General features: G+C 44.4%; 1 protein-coding gene across 5 annotated transcripts in view; it reads right to left on the bottom strand.

Annotated features, from left to right (window-relative positions):
* PTK2B (protein tyrosine kinase 2 beta) overlaps positions 1-16,265 on the bottom strand; it is a 105,733-nt gene that overhangs the window by 36,732 nt on the left and 52,736 nt on the right. For all 5 annotated transcript variants that reach the window (XM_036233635.1, XM_036233639.1, XM_036233636.1 and 2 more), the window contains exon 2: positions 11,990-12,227. In XM_036233635.1, coding sequence (XP_036089528.1) covers positions 11,990-12,190 — 201 coding nt within the window. In that variant the 5' untranslated portion in view covers positions 12,191-12,227. The remainder of the gene's footprint in view (positions 1-11,989; positions 12,228-16,265) is intronic.

Here is a 16,265-nt window from a genome sequence, read left to right as displayed (position 1 = left end):
TTGATCTTGAACTTCCAGCAGCCAGAACTGCAAGACAACGAATTTCTGTTGTTTTGAGCCACCCCATTGTGGTATTTTGTTATGGCATCCCTAAGAAATTAACAGACATTTACCAAGTAGAACTAAAACAACCGTTTATCCTTTCAAATCAAGGTCAGGAACCAAACCTCATATACAATATCATCCCTGCTTCCAAACCCAGTGCTTGGCATAGAAAGGGTCTTTAAATATTTGGAGAAATAAATAGTAGCCAACTCTCTGGATAACAAGTTGGTGTTGTGAAGGATACTGACCCACCATGAAAAATGTTTAAGAGATCAGGTGTGTGGAGACTAACAAGGCCACAGGCTTTGTGGTTGACAGGATTTGGGCACCTAATCTCCATTTCCTCATCTGTAAAGTGGGGAACATATGCCTTCTGTTATGGGATTTTGGGTGGGATTAGATAATATGTGGTATAAATTAAAAAAGCAGATATTAATTTATAAGCACGTGACACAGTCGCCACCCCCCTCTGTCTTCTAAGGGGCTTTTGTGTGTCACTCAACTCTTGGACTTCTTGCTTCTATTAAAATGGGATATATAGGATATAAAATCATATGCAAAGTAAGACAGCGATGGAAGCAGAAACAAACAAATCCAGAATGAAATATATCAAAATGTGAACAGTGTTGTCTTGGGGCACTGTAATTATACACATGTATATTTTTATTCTTTTGGGTTTCCTGTGTTTGAACTTCTGTATGTAATGTAGTAGTTAAGGGAATGCCCTCGGAGTCAGAAACTGTTACATCTTAAAATGCTTTGTGACTTTGGGCAAATTAACTTCTCTGCTTTGTTTTCCTCATCTGTAAAATGTGAAAATATTCCTATCTCATAGAGTTCTTGAATGGATTAAATAAGATGATATAAGTAAAGAACTTAGCATAGTGCCCTGGGCATAGTAGTGTTAAATAAAATGTATTATTCTTATTGAATGACTATGTATTCATTTTTATATACTATTTGATTTGATTTGATAATATTTTACTGAGGATTTTTGTATCTATGTTTATTGGAGATACTGGTCTCTAGTTTTCCTTTCACATACATCATCCATGTACTCATTTTATAATTATAAAAAATCTCTTTAAAAATAAACATTTAAGTTTAGCTATTAAAATAGGCGTGATTTTGCAAATTAGTGGTAAATAATTCACAGTGAAATGATAGGAGCAAATGTAATCTTTCAACTTGAGACATATGCCATAGCTTACGCCTATGTGTTTAGCTCATGGGCTATCAGGTGGGGACCTCACACCTTACTGATAGGCTTAGCTTTTTAAGAGATGAATGAATTCCCTGTGAAACACAGAACTCTAAAATTAAAATGCTGATAAGACAGTAAACATCATAGGGCCAAAGAGAAAAAGAATGGCCAAATTCACTCAGGTCTTAATGAAAGCTTAACAGATATTTTGCCTCCTAGATCCTAGAAGCTCATACATGAAAGCAGACCTCACTGATGTAACCACAAAAATAAAATCTACAACTCTACAGATACTCCAATGTCAAATGATTATTCAGCTCACAAAACTTAGGCTGGAATTGTAGAGCCTTAAGTAAATTTAGAAATCACTTAATTTGACTCTGTTTTTAAACAAAGAGACCCAGGGAGGTCAAGTGACTTGGCCAAGGATATACAGGGAATTTTATTTTAAACCAGCTGAAATTCTCTTAACCCTCCCACACGTCCTCATTTTTGAATGCCAATCTTCCCTCCAGTCAACTTCCTATTTGCTCTTTATATCAAGTAACCCAAGAGATTACTGGTCTCATTCCAGTGCTCTCTAGGCATCAGTTCATTCATTTGTTCATTTATTCATTCTGCAAACATCAACTGTGTATCTATTCTGTGTTGGGCTCTATATAGGCACCGGGGATGCAGCGGTGAACAAGACACAGTCTTTGCTCTCCAGGAGGGCACTTCTGTTTAGAGCCTCATAAGAGGCAGTTGCTATGAAGCCTGTCAATCACTAAGGTGGGGAAAATGAGACCACTACGGCACCATCTGCAACCACCTGATGTCTATCTACAGACTTCCTCTTCCCTTCTGTCCCACCCAGCCCTCTCCTGTCACCCTTTCATAGACTCTTGCTGACTCAGTATCTTGTGAGTTCTCAGACTCTGTTACCAATGACCTCATACCCTAGGGTCCCCACCATCTGTGTGATTGCTGATCATCCTTCCCCAGAGAGTGTGAGACAGTTGGGTGTCCTGTGGACAGACAGGGTTCTGCATGTCCTTTGAGGTACTGATGGGACTCAGAACCCTTGAGATTCTGATTCAGTAAATTTGGGATGGGACTTGAACATTTAGTATTAGAAACTCTCCAATGACTCAGATCATCTGCCTCATCTGGGAAGACTGACGTAGTGGTTACATGAACCCATCCATCTGCCTGCCCTATGCACCACACTTCTTATGTAATTGCTGCCACAGACCCAAGTTGCCACTCCCTGTACACACCAGGTCAATCAGAAATTCTTTCTTCCCTGCTGGAATCTGGAATTGAGACATGGAATTCTAGTCAGCCTCTGCTGGCTTTATAACCAGAATCCATCTACCGATATCCATCCATTCATCAACTATCCATCCATCCTTAACTAATTACTAAGGTGGGGAAAATGAGACCTCGATGGCACCATCTGCAACCACCTGATGAATTTAGCAAATTAGGAGAACAAACAGAAAGTTTCCTCTCATGGGGCTTATTTTCTATTGGAGAATAAACAATAAACAAATAAGTATAATAACACCTCCAATAAGTGCTAAGAGGACACACAAAGCCAGTTAGGCACCAGAGGGATGCTATTTTACATGAGCTGACCAGCAAAGTCCTCTCTCCTAAGGGGCATTTGCATAGATCCCCAAAGGAAGTAAGGGAGAGAGGAGTGACCTTGTGGGGGAAGAGTTTTCCAGGCAAAGGGATCAGAGAGCACAGAAGCTCCATGATGGGTGTCTGCGAGGCCTCAGTGTGCTTGGTGCATTTGAATGACTGTGAAGAGGTCAGTGGGGCAGTGGGGGAAAGGGCATGAAGGAAAGTGATAAGAGAAAAGGTCAGGGAGAGCTAGGCCAGGCTTGGCAAATGTTTTCTGTAAAGGGCCAGGTAGTACATATTTTAGGCTTTGTGGCCATATGGCTTCTGTCACAACTACTCAACTCTGCAGTTATACCTCAAAAGCAGCCATAGATAATACATAAGCAAGTGAACGTGGCTGTGCTCCAATAAAACTTTATTCACAACAACGGGTAGTGGGCCATATTTGGCCTGCAGGCCATTACTTGCTGACACTTATTGTAGGCCAAGGTAAGGACTTTGGATTTTGAGTGAGACATGCAGCCATTGGAGTGTTTAAAGTAGAACAGTGATGTGATCTAAGCTATACCTCAAATATATCCCTCTAGCTGACCTGTGTTTTGAAAATTCACCATGATCGCTACTTATAGAATGAACTGCAGGGGGACAAAGGCAGAAGCAGGTAGGAGGTGAGAGGTAAGACATGCTGATGATCTGTACCAGGCGAGGGGCAGAGGAGGTGATGAAAGGAAGTGGTCAGAATCTGGATGTTTTGATGGTAGCACTGACAGGATTTCATGATAGATTAAATACAAAGTGTGAGAGAAAAAGAATTCAAGAATGACCCTGAAGTTTATAGCCTGAGACACAATTAACTGTGAGAACAGAGCTGCTATTAATGGAGCTGGGAAAGACTGGAAGAGAAGTAGAGCTTTAGGAGAGGATTATGAGGAGTTTGATTCTTCACGTAGAAGTTAGACATCCCATGGAGATGGCAGGCAGGTGGACATGGGAGCTGGAGTTGTTGGAGGAGATTGGAATCAGTAACATAAATTTGAGCTCCATTGGTTAAAATTAGAATTTTAAGCTATGTGACTAGATGAGATCACCTGAGGAGTGACAAGGCACCAGCATGTGGTATCACAGAGCCTGACAGCATCACAGAAAACATCACTCTGGGGTACAAGCAGGCTACAGGCTACCTGGCAACTGAGAATCCTCAGCAACAGTGTGGAAAAGAGACAGACTTTCATCAGCCCATGCTCCCTGGTCATCTCCTGACGCTTAGCCTTGCTTCAGTGTGGGTGTGCATATGTGTGCAGAGTGCTCGTGCTCACCAGCATACACGAATCTGTGTCCATCTGAATGGGAGCACCAGCAACGAACAGTGATCCTAACTGATGGCTGTTGCACGCTGAATGGTGGCTCCCAAAAGACATGTCCATGCCTTAACCCCTGGAACCTTTGATGTGACCTTATTTGGAAAAAAGGTCTTTGCAGATAAATTAAGGATCTCAAGATGAGATCATTCTGGACTATCTGAGTGGCTCCTAAATCTAATGATGTGTCCTTATACAAGGCACTCAGAGAGACACACAGAGAGAAGGGGAGAGAGGGATGTGAAGACAGAGGCAGAGATTAGAGTCGTGCAGCCATCAGCCAAGGAAGCCTGGAGCCACCAGAAGCTGGAAGAGGCAAGGGAGGACCCTGCCTTAGAGTCTTTGGAGGGAGCACAGCCTGCCAGCCTCCAGAACCGTGAGAGAATACGTTTCTGTTGTTTTAAGCCACCATGTTTCTGGTAATTTGTTACAGCAGCTCTAGGAAGCAAATATAATAGCTATACAAGTTATGAGTTCTCAACATACCTAAGGGATAATTTTTGAAAAGTGATGAATAAAATCATAAAAGTTAGCACAACTTGTTCCACTGTGGAAGCATTCATTTTGATGCGATAAAAACCTCTATCTAACAAGGACATTCAGCAATACAAATGCCAGATTAAAAATAGAAATGTAAGCACAGGCACCTGACTGCTAATTTGTCGATATAATAAATTTGTCGATAAAATAAAGAGAGGCGCAGAGCTCTGTGTGTTTGCCTCACGCTCCCCACTGCAGGTGCCTGCGGGTAGGTGGGCTGGCATGGTGAGTGCACACAGGAAATGGGGAGGGGGTGCAGAAAGGAGGGGTCCTCGTGAATGTACTTCTTTTTATATCACTGTGAGTCTCTGTGGTATCGGTTTGTGGTTTCCTGGCTGAACTCTTCTTCTCAGGTTTTCAGGGACTGTTCTCATGTATAAGGGGTTGATCTCATGTGGCTTCTTATTGTCTTTACGGTAACCTTTCTTTCAGAAACAGCAACATCATGCCTTCCCTTCCTCTCACACCTCAGCCTTGTGGTCTTGCCCCTGAACACGTATGAAGGACAGCAGCAGGGATTGTTCTGGAAACAAAGAACCTGAGTGGATGAATCGTGAGCTGGAGACTGCTCCTCTGATCACACGGAACAGCTGGCCCTGCACCTTTGTTCAGGCACCATAACAGAGAACCAGAGACCGGTGGCCTAAATGACATTTATTTCTCACAATTCGAGAGGCTGTGAAGTCTCAGATCAAGGTGCCAGCAGATCTGGCTCTTGGTGAGGGCACTCACTCTTCTTGGTTTGTGGACAGCCACCTTCTCACTTGCCTTCACGTGGTAAGGAGAGAGATCTTGTCTCTTCATTTTCTTACAAGGAAATTATGGGAGCCCTCATAACCTTATCTAAACCTAATCACCTTCCACAAGCCCCACTTCCTGATGCTATCACACTGGGGGCTAGGGCTTCAACATATGAATTTGGGGTTGGGTGACACAAACATCCAGTCCCTAACATCCTATGTCTGGTTAAGTGATAGGTTTAAACTTGAAACTAACTGGTATGATTGGCTAATGAGTTACAGGAATAAATGATCACAATTTCTGAAATCAGCCTCTTTGGGAATATTCTGGAATGTATTGTGTGACCACTGAATTTACAGGAGAAGTCAGTGAGTACAAGCATGGGCAGAGTAGGCTGCATTTGGGATTGGACTCTGCCCTCCTCACACATCAGGCTAGCAGTGCCTGCCAGCTAACCCTGCAGGCTGGGAGCCCTGCTATGATGGAGGGGACACACCTGGACCTGGCTGGAGGGGACAGGATGTCTCAGTCTGTGTCCCTCAAAGGGATGTAAATGCAGATTCTAAGTGGGATAATGCTTCAAGACAAAACAAAGATGAATGTTGAATGTAGCTTTTCAGCATGGTAGAGGATGGCTAACGAGAGGGTCTTGGATGTGAAGGCCATGCCTGCACCCTCAGAACCACACCGTATTACAAACAAGTGCCTATTTTTCAGCTTAAGATCCTCCAGTATGAGACACAGATGGTCCAGTGATGGACAGAGACGGGCCCATGTGGAGAGTGGGTCAGCCAGAGAAGGAAAACGCCATGGGCCAGCAAGTCAGGGTGAGGCAGAGAGAGGAACAAATGTTGCACTAAGAAGTAGGTGACCATATAATTTATTCTCCAAATCATAATGCTCTTAAGATTGGCAGGGGCACTGTCAAAAGTTCTCCTGGGCAGTGTGTGTAAACTAGAACTGTCTGAGACAAACCAGGATATATGCTCAACCTACCCAACTTACCTCAGAAGACAGTGAGAGAAGAGGAGCAGGGAGGAAGGAGAGGTGGGGGATAGCAAGTGGGGGTGGGGGGGGAGAGAGAGAGAGAGAGGTGGGGGGAGGACGGGAGGGAGGGAGGGAGAGAATAGAAATGAGAGAGGCGGTAAGAGTCAGAGAGACGCCCTGTGTGGGCATGTCTAGGTGGCACTCTGCTAGTTGTTTACAAAGTGTTATCTTAACCCCTTTCCCAGACAAGCAAATTAGCATGTTAGAGAAATATATAATAATGTAAGCCTCCACTTTCTCCAGAGAGTCAGAGCTTCCAAACAAACACAATTTCCAATGAATATCAAACTAAAGAAATGGAAAATCAAGAAGAGCAAAATGTATTTCTCATTCGGCACGTTGCTCACTTCTCTTCAACACCTGTCTAATTTCTTTTGGGTCCTAAGTACAAAGGCCAGTGTTTATTCACACAGCTTTTAACAGCACAGACAAAGCATCATGAGGCTATTACATTTGCACAGAAAGAAGTTGAGAACAAAAAGAAAAACGTGAAATCAGCAAGTCAGCATGTAGTAATTATGTTTCGGAAATGCGCTACCACGTGGACGGGGCCAGGGTGATTCTCAATTGCTTCTCGTTGGTCGGACACAGCCAGGGGAGAGTTTTAGGCAGGGAAACTGGACTCAGCGTCCACAAACAGGCCCTGAATAGCAAAGCTGTTCCTCGACGTTTGGGCTGAGCTCTTTTGTATTCCATACTCGTACAGAACCTCTCTTCCTGTCAGATTACTTGCCTCCACTTGTAAAGGTTCATTCATTCGTGTGAGTCTACGTCAGGTTCACCGTTGGCCTGGAAGGCCCATGAAAACAGGGAGTGCACCTGTGTTGTGGGCCATGACGATATTACCCAGGTCATAACAAGCATGGTACAGGTACATAGGAATGGATGATGAAATTATTCAGGACTCTTTTCTTAATGATCTCACCCACAGCCATGGTTTCAACTACATGCAGAGGCTGACAACACTCAAATGTCTATCTCCAGCTCAGTTCTCTCCTCCAGAATCATGTATCAAACAGTCTACTCAACATTTTCATGTGAAAATGTTAGAGCATCTCAACTGCACTTGACAGGTTCAACAATGAACATGTGGACTCCCTAGTCCCCAATTAGTTTCTCCTCAAGTGTTCATTTTAGGGAGCGAGACCCTGTCTACCTGAACCAGGGCCGCAAGTCTCGACACCTCCCTCTTCATTTCTACATCTTCTGCCCATCAACAAAATTTTTCATTTCTATCTCCTAAATCCTCCAGATTACAATTACTTCTCTCCATAGACCACAGTGGTTAAGGGTGCAGGTTCTGGAAGTGGGTTTGCTGGGTTTGAAAGTAGGCTCCACCACTAGCTTGCAATTTGCATGACTCCTCTAGACCTTATTTCCTTATATACAAAATAGAGATGATAGCTATATGCTTCATAGGGTTCTTTTGAGAAGTTAATAGGATAATGCATACGCTATGTTTCAAAAGTGCTAGCTATCATCACCACTACCACTTATACCTTCAGCAGGAGCACTACCATCCCTACCATCATCATCATTGTCACCACCATCATCATCGTCACCACCATCATCATCGACACCAGCACTATCACTCTTATCACTATCATTGTTATTGTCACCATCAACACCATCACAAACATTATTATTATCGCCACCATCATTACCATCAACATTATCATCACCACGGCTACAATCCTAATCTAAGCTCCATTACCTCTCACCTGAATCACTGCAGTATCCACCTTACATCTCCCCATATCCATCCAAGCTTTCCTCCAATCTGTTTTCCACTATGTAACCCGAGTGAACTTTTAAAAATGCAATGTCATGTCATTCAAATGCTTAAACCATATCAATGACTTCCCACAAGAAGATGGGGTGAAATCCAGAATCGTTAAAGTGGTTCAGATCGCCAAACTCTGCTATTCTTTAGCCTCAAACCTGTGCCTTCGCACTTTGGAACCTTCACACATGCTATTCCCTCGGCCAATAACACTGTTTCTCTTGCTTTCTCCTCTTTCCTTCTCTTCATAATCAAAATCTCCCTGAAATATTGCTTATACTCATTGTATTCACTCTCCAACCCACTGCACAATGGCTTCTGCCCCCATCTTTCCACTGAAACTGTCCAGCAAAGGTCATTATGGTGCCTGTTCCTGAAGCCAATGAACCTATTTTCAGCTTTAGCTGACTTGACCTTTCTGAGTGTCTGACACTGCTAACCACTCTTTCCTCAGTTTCCTTTGCCTTTGTCTCCCCTGACTATTCTTTTGGTTCTTTTCATTATTCTCTGGATGATTCATCTTTTCCCTTCATTTGCTTCTCTTTCTCTGCCAGACCCTAGAAGTTGATTTCCCATGGTTTCCTAATTGGAACTCTTTTTCTCTAGCTCTGTTCTTTCTCTGTGGGTGATCCAAGTCATTTGCATGGTATCCATTGCATAATGACTCCTAAATCCTCATATCTAGGTCCTTTATCCCTCCTGAGCTCCAGGCCCACGTTCTTCCATGTGGGTGTTTCATACACACAACACATGTAAAGCTAAAATCTCAGAACGCCTTTTCTTTCTCTGTTGGTAGCTCAATGAATGGTACCAACACACATTCAGTTGCCCAAGCAAAAACTTGAGTCATCCTTGTCTCCTTCCTTTCTCTCCCTCCCTACAGTTGTTAATCATCAAATTCTGTTGACTCTGCCTTCTTAGATGATCTCAGATCTGTTCACTTGTCTTTGTTCCCAATGCTACTTCCTTACTTCGTTCAGGCCCTCATCATTTCCCACCTGCAATGTGGCCACACCTTCCTAATCCATCTTCCTCTCACCGGCCTTTTCACAGCCTATACCACTGTCAGGGTTTAGGGAAAAGTGATCCCTACATGATTTTCCAGAGAACTAGTGGTCCGACTTTTAAAAGAAGGATTTCTTAAGCAATTAAGCAATAGCTTACTTAATGAAACGTCCTTTCTGCATCCTTTTCTTACTGATCCATCAAGCATATCTGCATATTTAAGGTTCTGAGAAGTCCTGTTGTAAAGAAATCTGTTCAGAATTGTTTAAATAAGTATTCCTCAAACTTCTTTGACCATAAAACCCCTCCTCCAGAACACACTTCTTAACATCTTACAGGATATTATGTACTGTTTCAAAATGTGGATCTGATCTTCTTCTTGATTTGAAAATATGACAGATAAGTGGATAAACACTAAAAGAAGATAGTTTGAACTTTATTTTATGGACAATTAGAAACCCTTGGAGATACCTAAGCCAGGTAATGACCTAATACCCTTACAATCAATAACTTCTAATGACTGAGCTCCTACTATATGTAGGTGCTTCTCATCTATCATCTCTAATCCTTACAATAAGGCCACAGGTGGGCATGATCCCCAAGTGAGGAGACTGAAACCACGTTGGTTAAGTCCAGGGTCTAAGGCCATACAACCAATATTGGGGGAGCATCATCTAGCTCAAGGTCTAGGTGGCTTTAAAGCCATGGCTGTTTGCAATAAACAGGTGGCATTTTGCCTGCAGGACAGATTGGAAACAGGAAAAACCAGGAGGCTTGGACATAAATTCTTTGAAGGCCACCACTTCTTTTTGTGTTCTTCTCCACCTCTTTTCTCACATTCCTCCAGATAATGCCTCTCTGCTAGCCACTCCTCTTAAACTTGGGTCTCGTTGCCCTTTGTGTAGATCTGTTGTATTTTCTCCCCTCAAGCACTCAGCAAGACATTACACGGCTCCAGCAAAGCCTCTCCCATGCTTAAAATCAGTGTGTTTCTCCCTAACGCTGAACAGCTCCAAATTCCTCAGCCTGAGAGTCTAGGCCTTCCCTTATTTGCCACCAACTTTTCCTTTCTGATCTTGACTTTAGACACTTTTCTAAATACAAACTACTCACCGTTCAGCAGCCTCCCTGCCTTTGTTCTTGCTGTTCCCTCCTCACAGAAAGCTCTCTGCTCTCCTCAGTGCTGCTGCTTCAAATCTATCTCTCCTTGAGGTCTCTTTTCACTGTGACTCCACAGAACACATCCTGATCCAGACCAACCAGATACTTACAGATTTTCAATGCAAAAGGACAGGGGTATGCCCCCAAATCTGGAGATCAGGTTAACTTCTGAACATTACACTAATGAAACCTAGGTGAACCCAAAAGGAAGACTCAAGAAATAGTTAAGGAGAAACAAAAACACCATCCTGGAAGATGGCGCCCGGAGTTTGCTCTCAGGACACAACTGTACCCGCAGATCTGGAACCACGAGATGAGCAAGCAAAACCCTAATCAAATCAGTCACAGGAAACAGAGGAATAACCAAACCATAATCAATTGTGATAACTGGCCAAGGCAGTGACCTAATCAATTGCATTCTGCTCTGGTGTATTGAAGCACAGCATGTGCTGTAATAGATGGAAAGCAGCCAAAGAGACACACATGCACAGGCTGCTGCCAGCGCGGAGCAAAAGAGACCCTCGCTGAGTTTGGGGGATACTGACATTTAGAATGCGGGAAGGATCGCTAATAAGAGGATTGAAGATAGTTCATCTGGCTTTCTCAGGCCTGGTTAGTTGTCCCAAAAGTCCCCTGATTCCTTTGTTTAAATTACCAACCTACCAAAAAACCTTTTGAGAACCAATGTGGCTTTCTTTTGCATTATCAGAAAGAAATATTCTGGGCAGCGGAAAGGGAGGTCCTCATTATATTATGGGGCTGTTGGGAGGATTCAGTGAGATAATGTATGCAGAGGAATTGATCCAAGCTATCCACAGTAATTAATAAACACAGGCATTTAAAATCAATCAATATATTGTGACTCTGCTACTGATGACAATTTCTTACACATTTAAGGTGAACTGGCTGCCTGCTGTCTAGGTGCCATGATGATGATGGGCACTTGGGCTTCCAAATCAGATTCTGTGACCCTGGATGAGAATGAGCCAATTGAAATATTGCTTCAGAAAGGTCCTGCCACCCATCCGCCCGCTCTAGGGCTCCTCTAGTGCAGTGTCGTCCTCTAAATGTTCCACCAGTTTCCATGTCTAAGCACCCAGCACATCTCATACAATTTTTGTGCAATTTTCAAAGCCTTCACTTGTCTATCTAATTCCAGCTCCACCATGATATAAACTCTTTGCAGGTGGGGGTTCTAATGTCCCTTGCAGCTATTCAAATATCATAAATATTTAATGAGCCGAATCAAAGACCAAGTAAATACATGACCTGAGGTTCAAAATAAGGCTATAAAATCTGCCCTCAGGCTACTGAGGAAGTAGTAGCCTGGCAAGGATGCCTGGAGCTGCAAGCTCAGAATCCCTCTCCTGGTGCCCCCAACCCACGGGTAGATATAAGAGGGCCTGTTAGGCTGAAGAAGGGCCGCTCAGCTGCCCAGGGAGGCGACAGAGAGACAGACAAATGGAAGGGGCAGGCACCGCCCACCACACTCACCCGGATCTCAGTCTGCACAGTGCATTTAACCAGTTTGAAGTTCTTCCCAGGATTGAAGCTGTTGTTATAGAAGCAGACCTTGAGTATCCGCACGTCTTCCTTTTCCACGTCTACTGGCACCACCATGGGCTCTGGGGGGCCTTCCGGCCGCCGTAACGTGCCCACCTTCACTCGGCTCAGGGGCTCGGACACCCCAGACATCCTCTCAGAGGGCACCTAGGACCAGCACATCGCAGTCCTGTGGAGACAGCAGAGGGACAGCCCTGAAGAGAGTCTGTGTAGGCCCATATGTCTCAGCCCCAAGGGACAGCACCCACCAAGCTGAGGCCCACACAAACAACACATTCTCCCATTCCCAAAAACTTCCCTTAAAGGCATCGGGATTTACTGACTGGGGGAAGTTGAAGCACCAAGGAACAGTTTGCATAAATATCCGGGTATCAAACCCAGACTTGGAACTCCCAGGCTGTGAGCTATGTCTTCTAGAAGCCCCCTCTCTCCATTCCTTTTCTCCTCCCACACTGGCTCCTAGGCAAGGGGCCCACACTTTGCAAACACAGCTGTGAGAGGAGGCGGCCGCAGCATGGTTCCAAGGCACAGCTGAGCAGAAAAAGTGAAGAGGACAGTAGAAAATAGCAGGAGGAAGCAGGGACAAGGAGAAAAACTGAGAAGAAACAGAACTGGAGAATGGGTGGCCTGGAGGGCACTGGAACAGAGAAGGCAGGAAAGGGCCCAGGTCAGGGCCCAGGGTATCGGCTGACAGCTTTGTCTGCCCCTACCCAAAGCCACCAACCTGAACTTTCTGGGCCGAAAGACTCAGTCCCACAGAAACTCAATGGACAGCACATCGTTCACTGCATACAGGAGAATCAAGAGGAACAGCATGCAAGCAGCCCAATTTGGGAGATCTTTCTGCTGGGCAGGAGGGGGCTGGGCCCTTAGAAAGCCCACCCAGTTCCGATGACTGTTCGGTTGACACTTATATAGACAATTAGTATCCTAAGAATCTTTACTTCACCCTGAATCTCAGCAAAATCGGTCCTCCTGACCGATTTGGTGAATGGATAAATAAACTATGGTACATTCATAAATAAACTATGGAATATTATTCACTACTAAAAAGATATGCCCTATTAAGTTATGAAAAGACATGGAGGATCCTTAAATACACATAACCCAGTGAAAGAAGCTAATCTGAAAAGGCTGGATACTCTGTGATTCTAACCGTATGACATTGTGGAAAAGGCACAACTATGGAGACAGTTAAAAGATCAGTAGTTGCCAAGGTCTGGGGAAAAGAGAGATGAATAGGGAAAGCACAGAGGATTTTTAGGACAATGAAAACACTCTGTATGATACTGTAATGGTGGATACATGCCATTACACATTTGTCCAAACTTATAGAATGTACAGCGCCAAGAGCGAACCCTAATGTAACCTATGGGCTTCGAGTGACGTGTCAGTGTAGGTTCATCAGTTGTAACAAATATAGCACTCTGGTGGCAGGTATCAGTATGGGAAAGGCTGTGTGTTGGGGGTGGGGCAATGAGGTATGCAGGAAATCTCTGTATCTTCCTCTCGGTTTTGCTATGCCCCTAAAACAGTTCTAAAAAATAAAGTCTATCAAGAAAAAAATATTAACGCTGAGAAACCACAGACTGAGTTGGCCCCCATGCCCAGCCTGACTGGGCACTTGTCTAGCCCACTCGGGAGCCAGCCCTACCCCCAAGCTGACCAAAGAGAAATATTCATTGTCTGCATCTGATTGAGCACGGACCACCCAGACTGATGCCTGGAGGATGCTGCTTCCTCATCTTCATCAGTCTTCCCTGGCCTTTGAAGGAGCCATTGTTCACAGTAGTCAACATGGCTCCAGTCGAAATATTTTAGCAAAGACATTTCAGTCACCTTCAGCCTGATGGAAGTACCTCAGGTCTGTCTTTAGTCCCGTGGAGCAGTAACCTTAGGCTATTTATTTCCAAAATACTTACAATTAAAAAACTTTAAAAGAAACATAAGTATTTTGCACAACAGTCCTGGGAGACAGGTATGGATGATAATACTCATTTACAGATAAGAAAACATATTCAAAAAGGTTTAAGCTATCTGTCCAGGGTTCATGCTTCTTAAATAGCAAACTTGGATCCCAAAGCAGCTTAGAATCCAAGTTCAAAGTTTTTCCATGTTCAAATCTGACTTTGAAGAAGGTAGTACCTCTTGATACTACTGAGGTTGGCACAAACTCCATGCAAGAAGAAATTGATTATCCCAGCACTGAATATCCCCAGTCTATGAAGAACCCTGAGCATTAACCCTTCCCAAGCTAAGACTTGGTCATGTGATTCCCAAATCCTCTGACTCTCAACTTGTGAGCCAAAAGCCCTGATCCTTTCTCCAGTCCAGACCTGGACCCCAGAATGGCAATCCCTGCTCCCTGCACCCTGGCCTGTCCCAGACCCCATGAGCAGTGTCAGAGGAGAGAATGTGCCAGCAAAAATCCTGGCTCTGAGCCATCATGGGCTCCAGCTCGCCTTCCAACCCCCAGATCTGCCCAAGTCAACATCAAAGAATAACAAACACAAGGAAATGGGCTCAAATTAAAACAGGAAAAGTTTTGATTGGCTCTAAGAATGTCTTGGCCCAAACCGGCAAAGTGTACTAAGGAAGGCTGTATAATCTCTGAGTCCCTTAAGTCTTCAGGAAGAAAATAAATGACACTCTTCCTGAATGGCAAGATATTCACCTGCCTGAAGGAGAGGGGACCGAAGCAGGATTCCAGTCCCTTCAGGGCGTCTGTACCTGGGGTTGTGTTCCTGGCATGGGAAAGATGTCAGGGTTACAAGGGGCAATGTCCCAGAAAAATATAATCTTATCCTTGAGGACACTGGAGTGTTATGTTACATCTTACTAAACACATTCCGTGTGCCAGGGAGTTTATGTAGGCAATCTCTGAGTCTCTAGAAAAATTCTATAGGATAGGCAGTGTTAGCCTTAGACCTTAGGAAAGGACAATGAGGCCTAGAGAGGTGACCTTGTCTAGAGCACACATCTGGAAAGTGGTGGAGACTGAAGGCCACCATGTCGCCTAACTCGGAAATCCACCGTGAGTAACATCCCACACTTGTGTGGCATGGCAGCCCCGAGGACATGAATTTTCAACCCAGGTTTGCTGAGTCAGATGTGTGTGCACCTTCTCTCTCACATCATGCCACCTTCCCGACTAATGGTCCTCTTTCAACACTCCCCCAAATCTTGGGCAGAACTTTCAATTCTCAATGCAATGCATTTTACCCTCAGGACTCTCAGCATCTGCTCTCACATCTGGTTTCCCAAGAGGCCAAGCTTCAATGTCAATTGCCAAAGACCAGAGGGCTGGTATCATGGCTGTCTTGCCGCTGTGAATAGGAGTGAGTGCCCAGCTCTGCCACTGATCAGCACTGATGCCTTGAGACATCAGGGCCAGCTGAGTCAGAGTCCCCAAACGGCAGCTGGTAGGTAGATGATGGCCTTTGATAGTTCCTCATGTCCATGGAAAAATGTGAAAAATAAGGACACTGTAGAGAATTCATTACAAATCTCAATGAACCTCATTTGAAGGGCAGACTTTTATTCTAACAGTATGTCTTCTTACTCTTTGGGGGGTTTCCAATACCTCATTTACTTATGAAATGACAAGGACAGTCTTTGGCAATTGACAGCAAAGCTTGACCTCTCCGGGAACCAGAAGTGAGAGCCGAGGCTGGGAGCCGGAGGCTAAAGTGCATTGTCTCCAGGATTGAATGTTCTGCCACTTACCAGTGGTGTGATCTGGACAAGTCGCCTCGCTAGGCCTAGGTTTCTTCTCTTGAGGCTTGAGGCTAACATTACCTATCCTGCAGAACTGTCTGGAGAATCAGAGATTACTTATGTCAACCCTCTGGCACATGTATTTTTTTAAGGTCTGTGACTTGGCAGAAGAAAGAATTGGAAACCCAATACTAGTCCGTATTTGTAAAAAATTAAACTGGCCAGTAAGTCCAGGACCAGGCGGCTGTGGCAGCCACTTCCGCCTTCAGTGCTCTGAGGCTGCCATTCTACCACACCTGCCTGCCGCCACCCACCTGCCTTCCTGAAAAGATCCCCCTATGTCTTAGTCTTTGCTCACACGTAGGGCCATCGTCTGTCCTTAGAACACCACAGAAGCATGGAAAGAAACCTCACGGGAGACTTGAAAACATCAGCCCTTTGAATCTCACAGAAGCCAGAATGTCACAAGACATACTTTATTTCCACTCTG

Source organism: Rousettus aegyptiacus, unplaced genomic scaffold, assembly GCF_014176215.1.
Source record: "Rousettus aegyptiacus isolate mRouAeg1 unplaced genomic scaffold, mRouAeg1.p scaffold_m13_p_16, whole genome shotgun sequence".
In the NCBI taxonomy this organism is placed as follows: domain Eukaryota; kingdom Metazoa; phylum Chordata; class Mammalia; order Chiroptera; family Pteropodidae; genus Rousettus; species Rousettus aegyptiacus.
The sequence above is the reverse complement of the archived record's forward strand: the minus strand, read 5'-3'. Positions and strand labels throughout refer to the sequence as shown.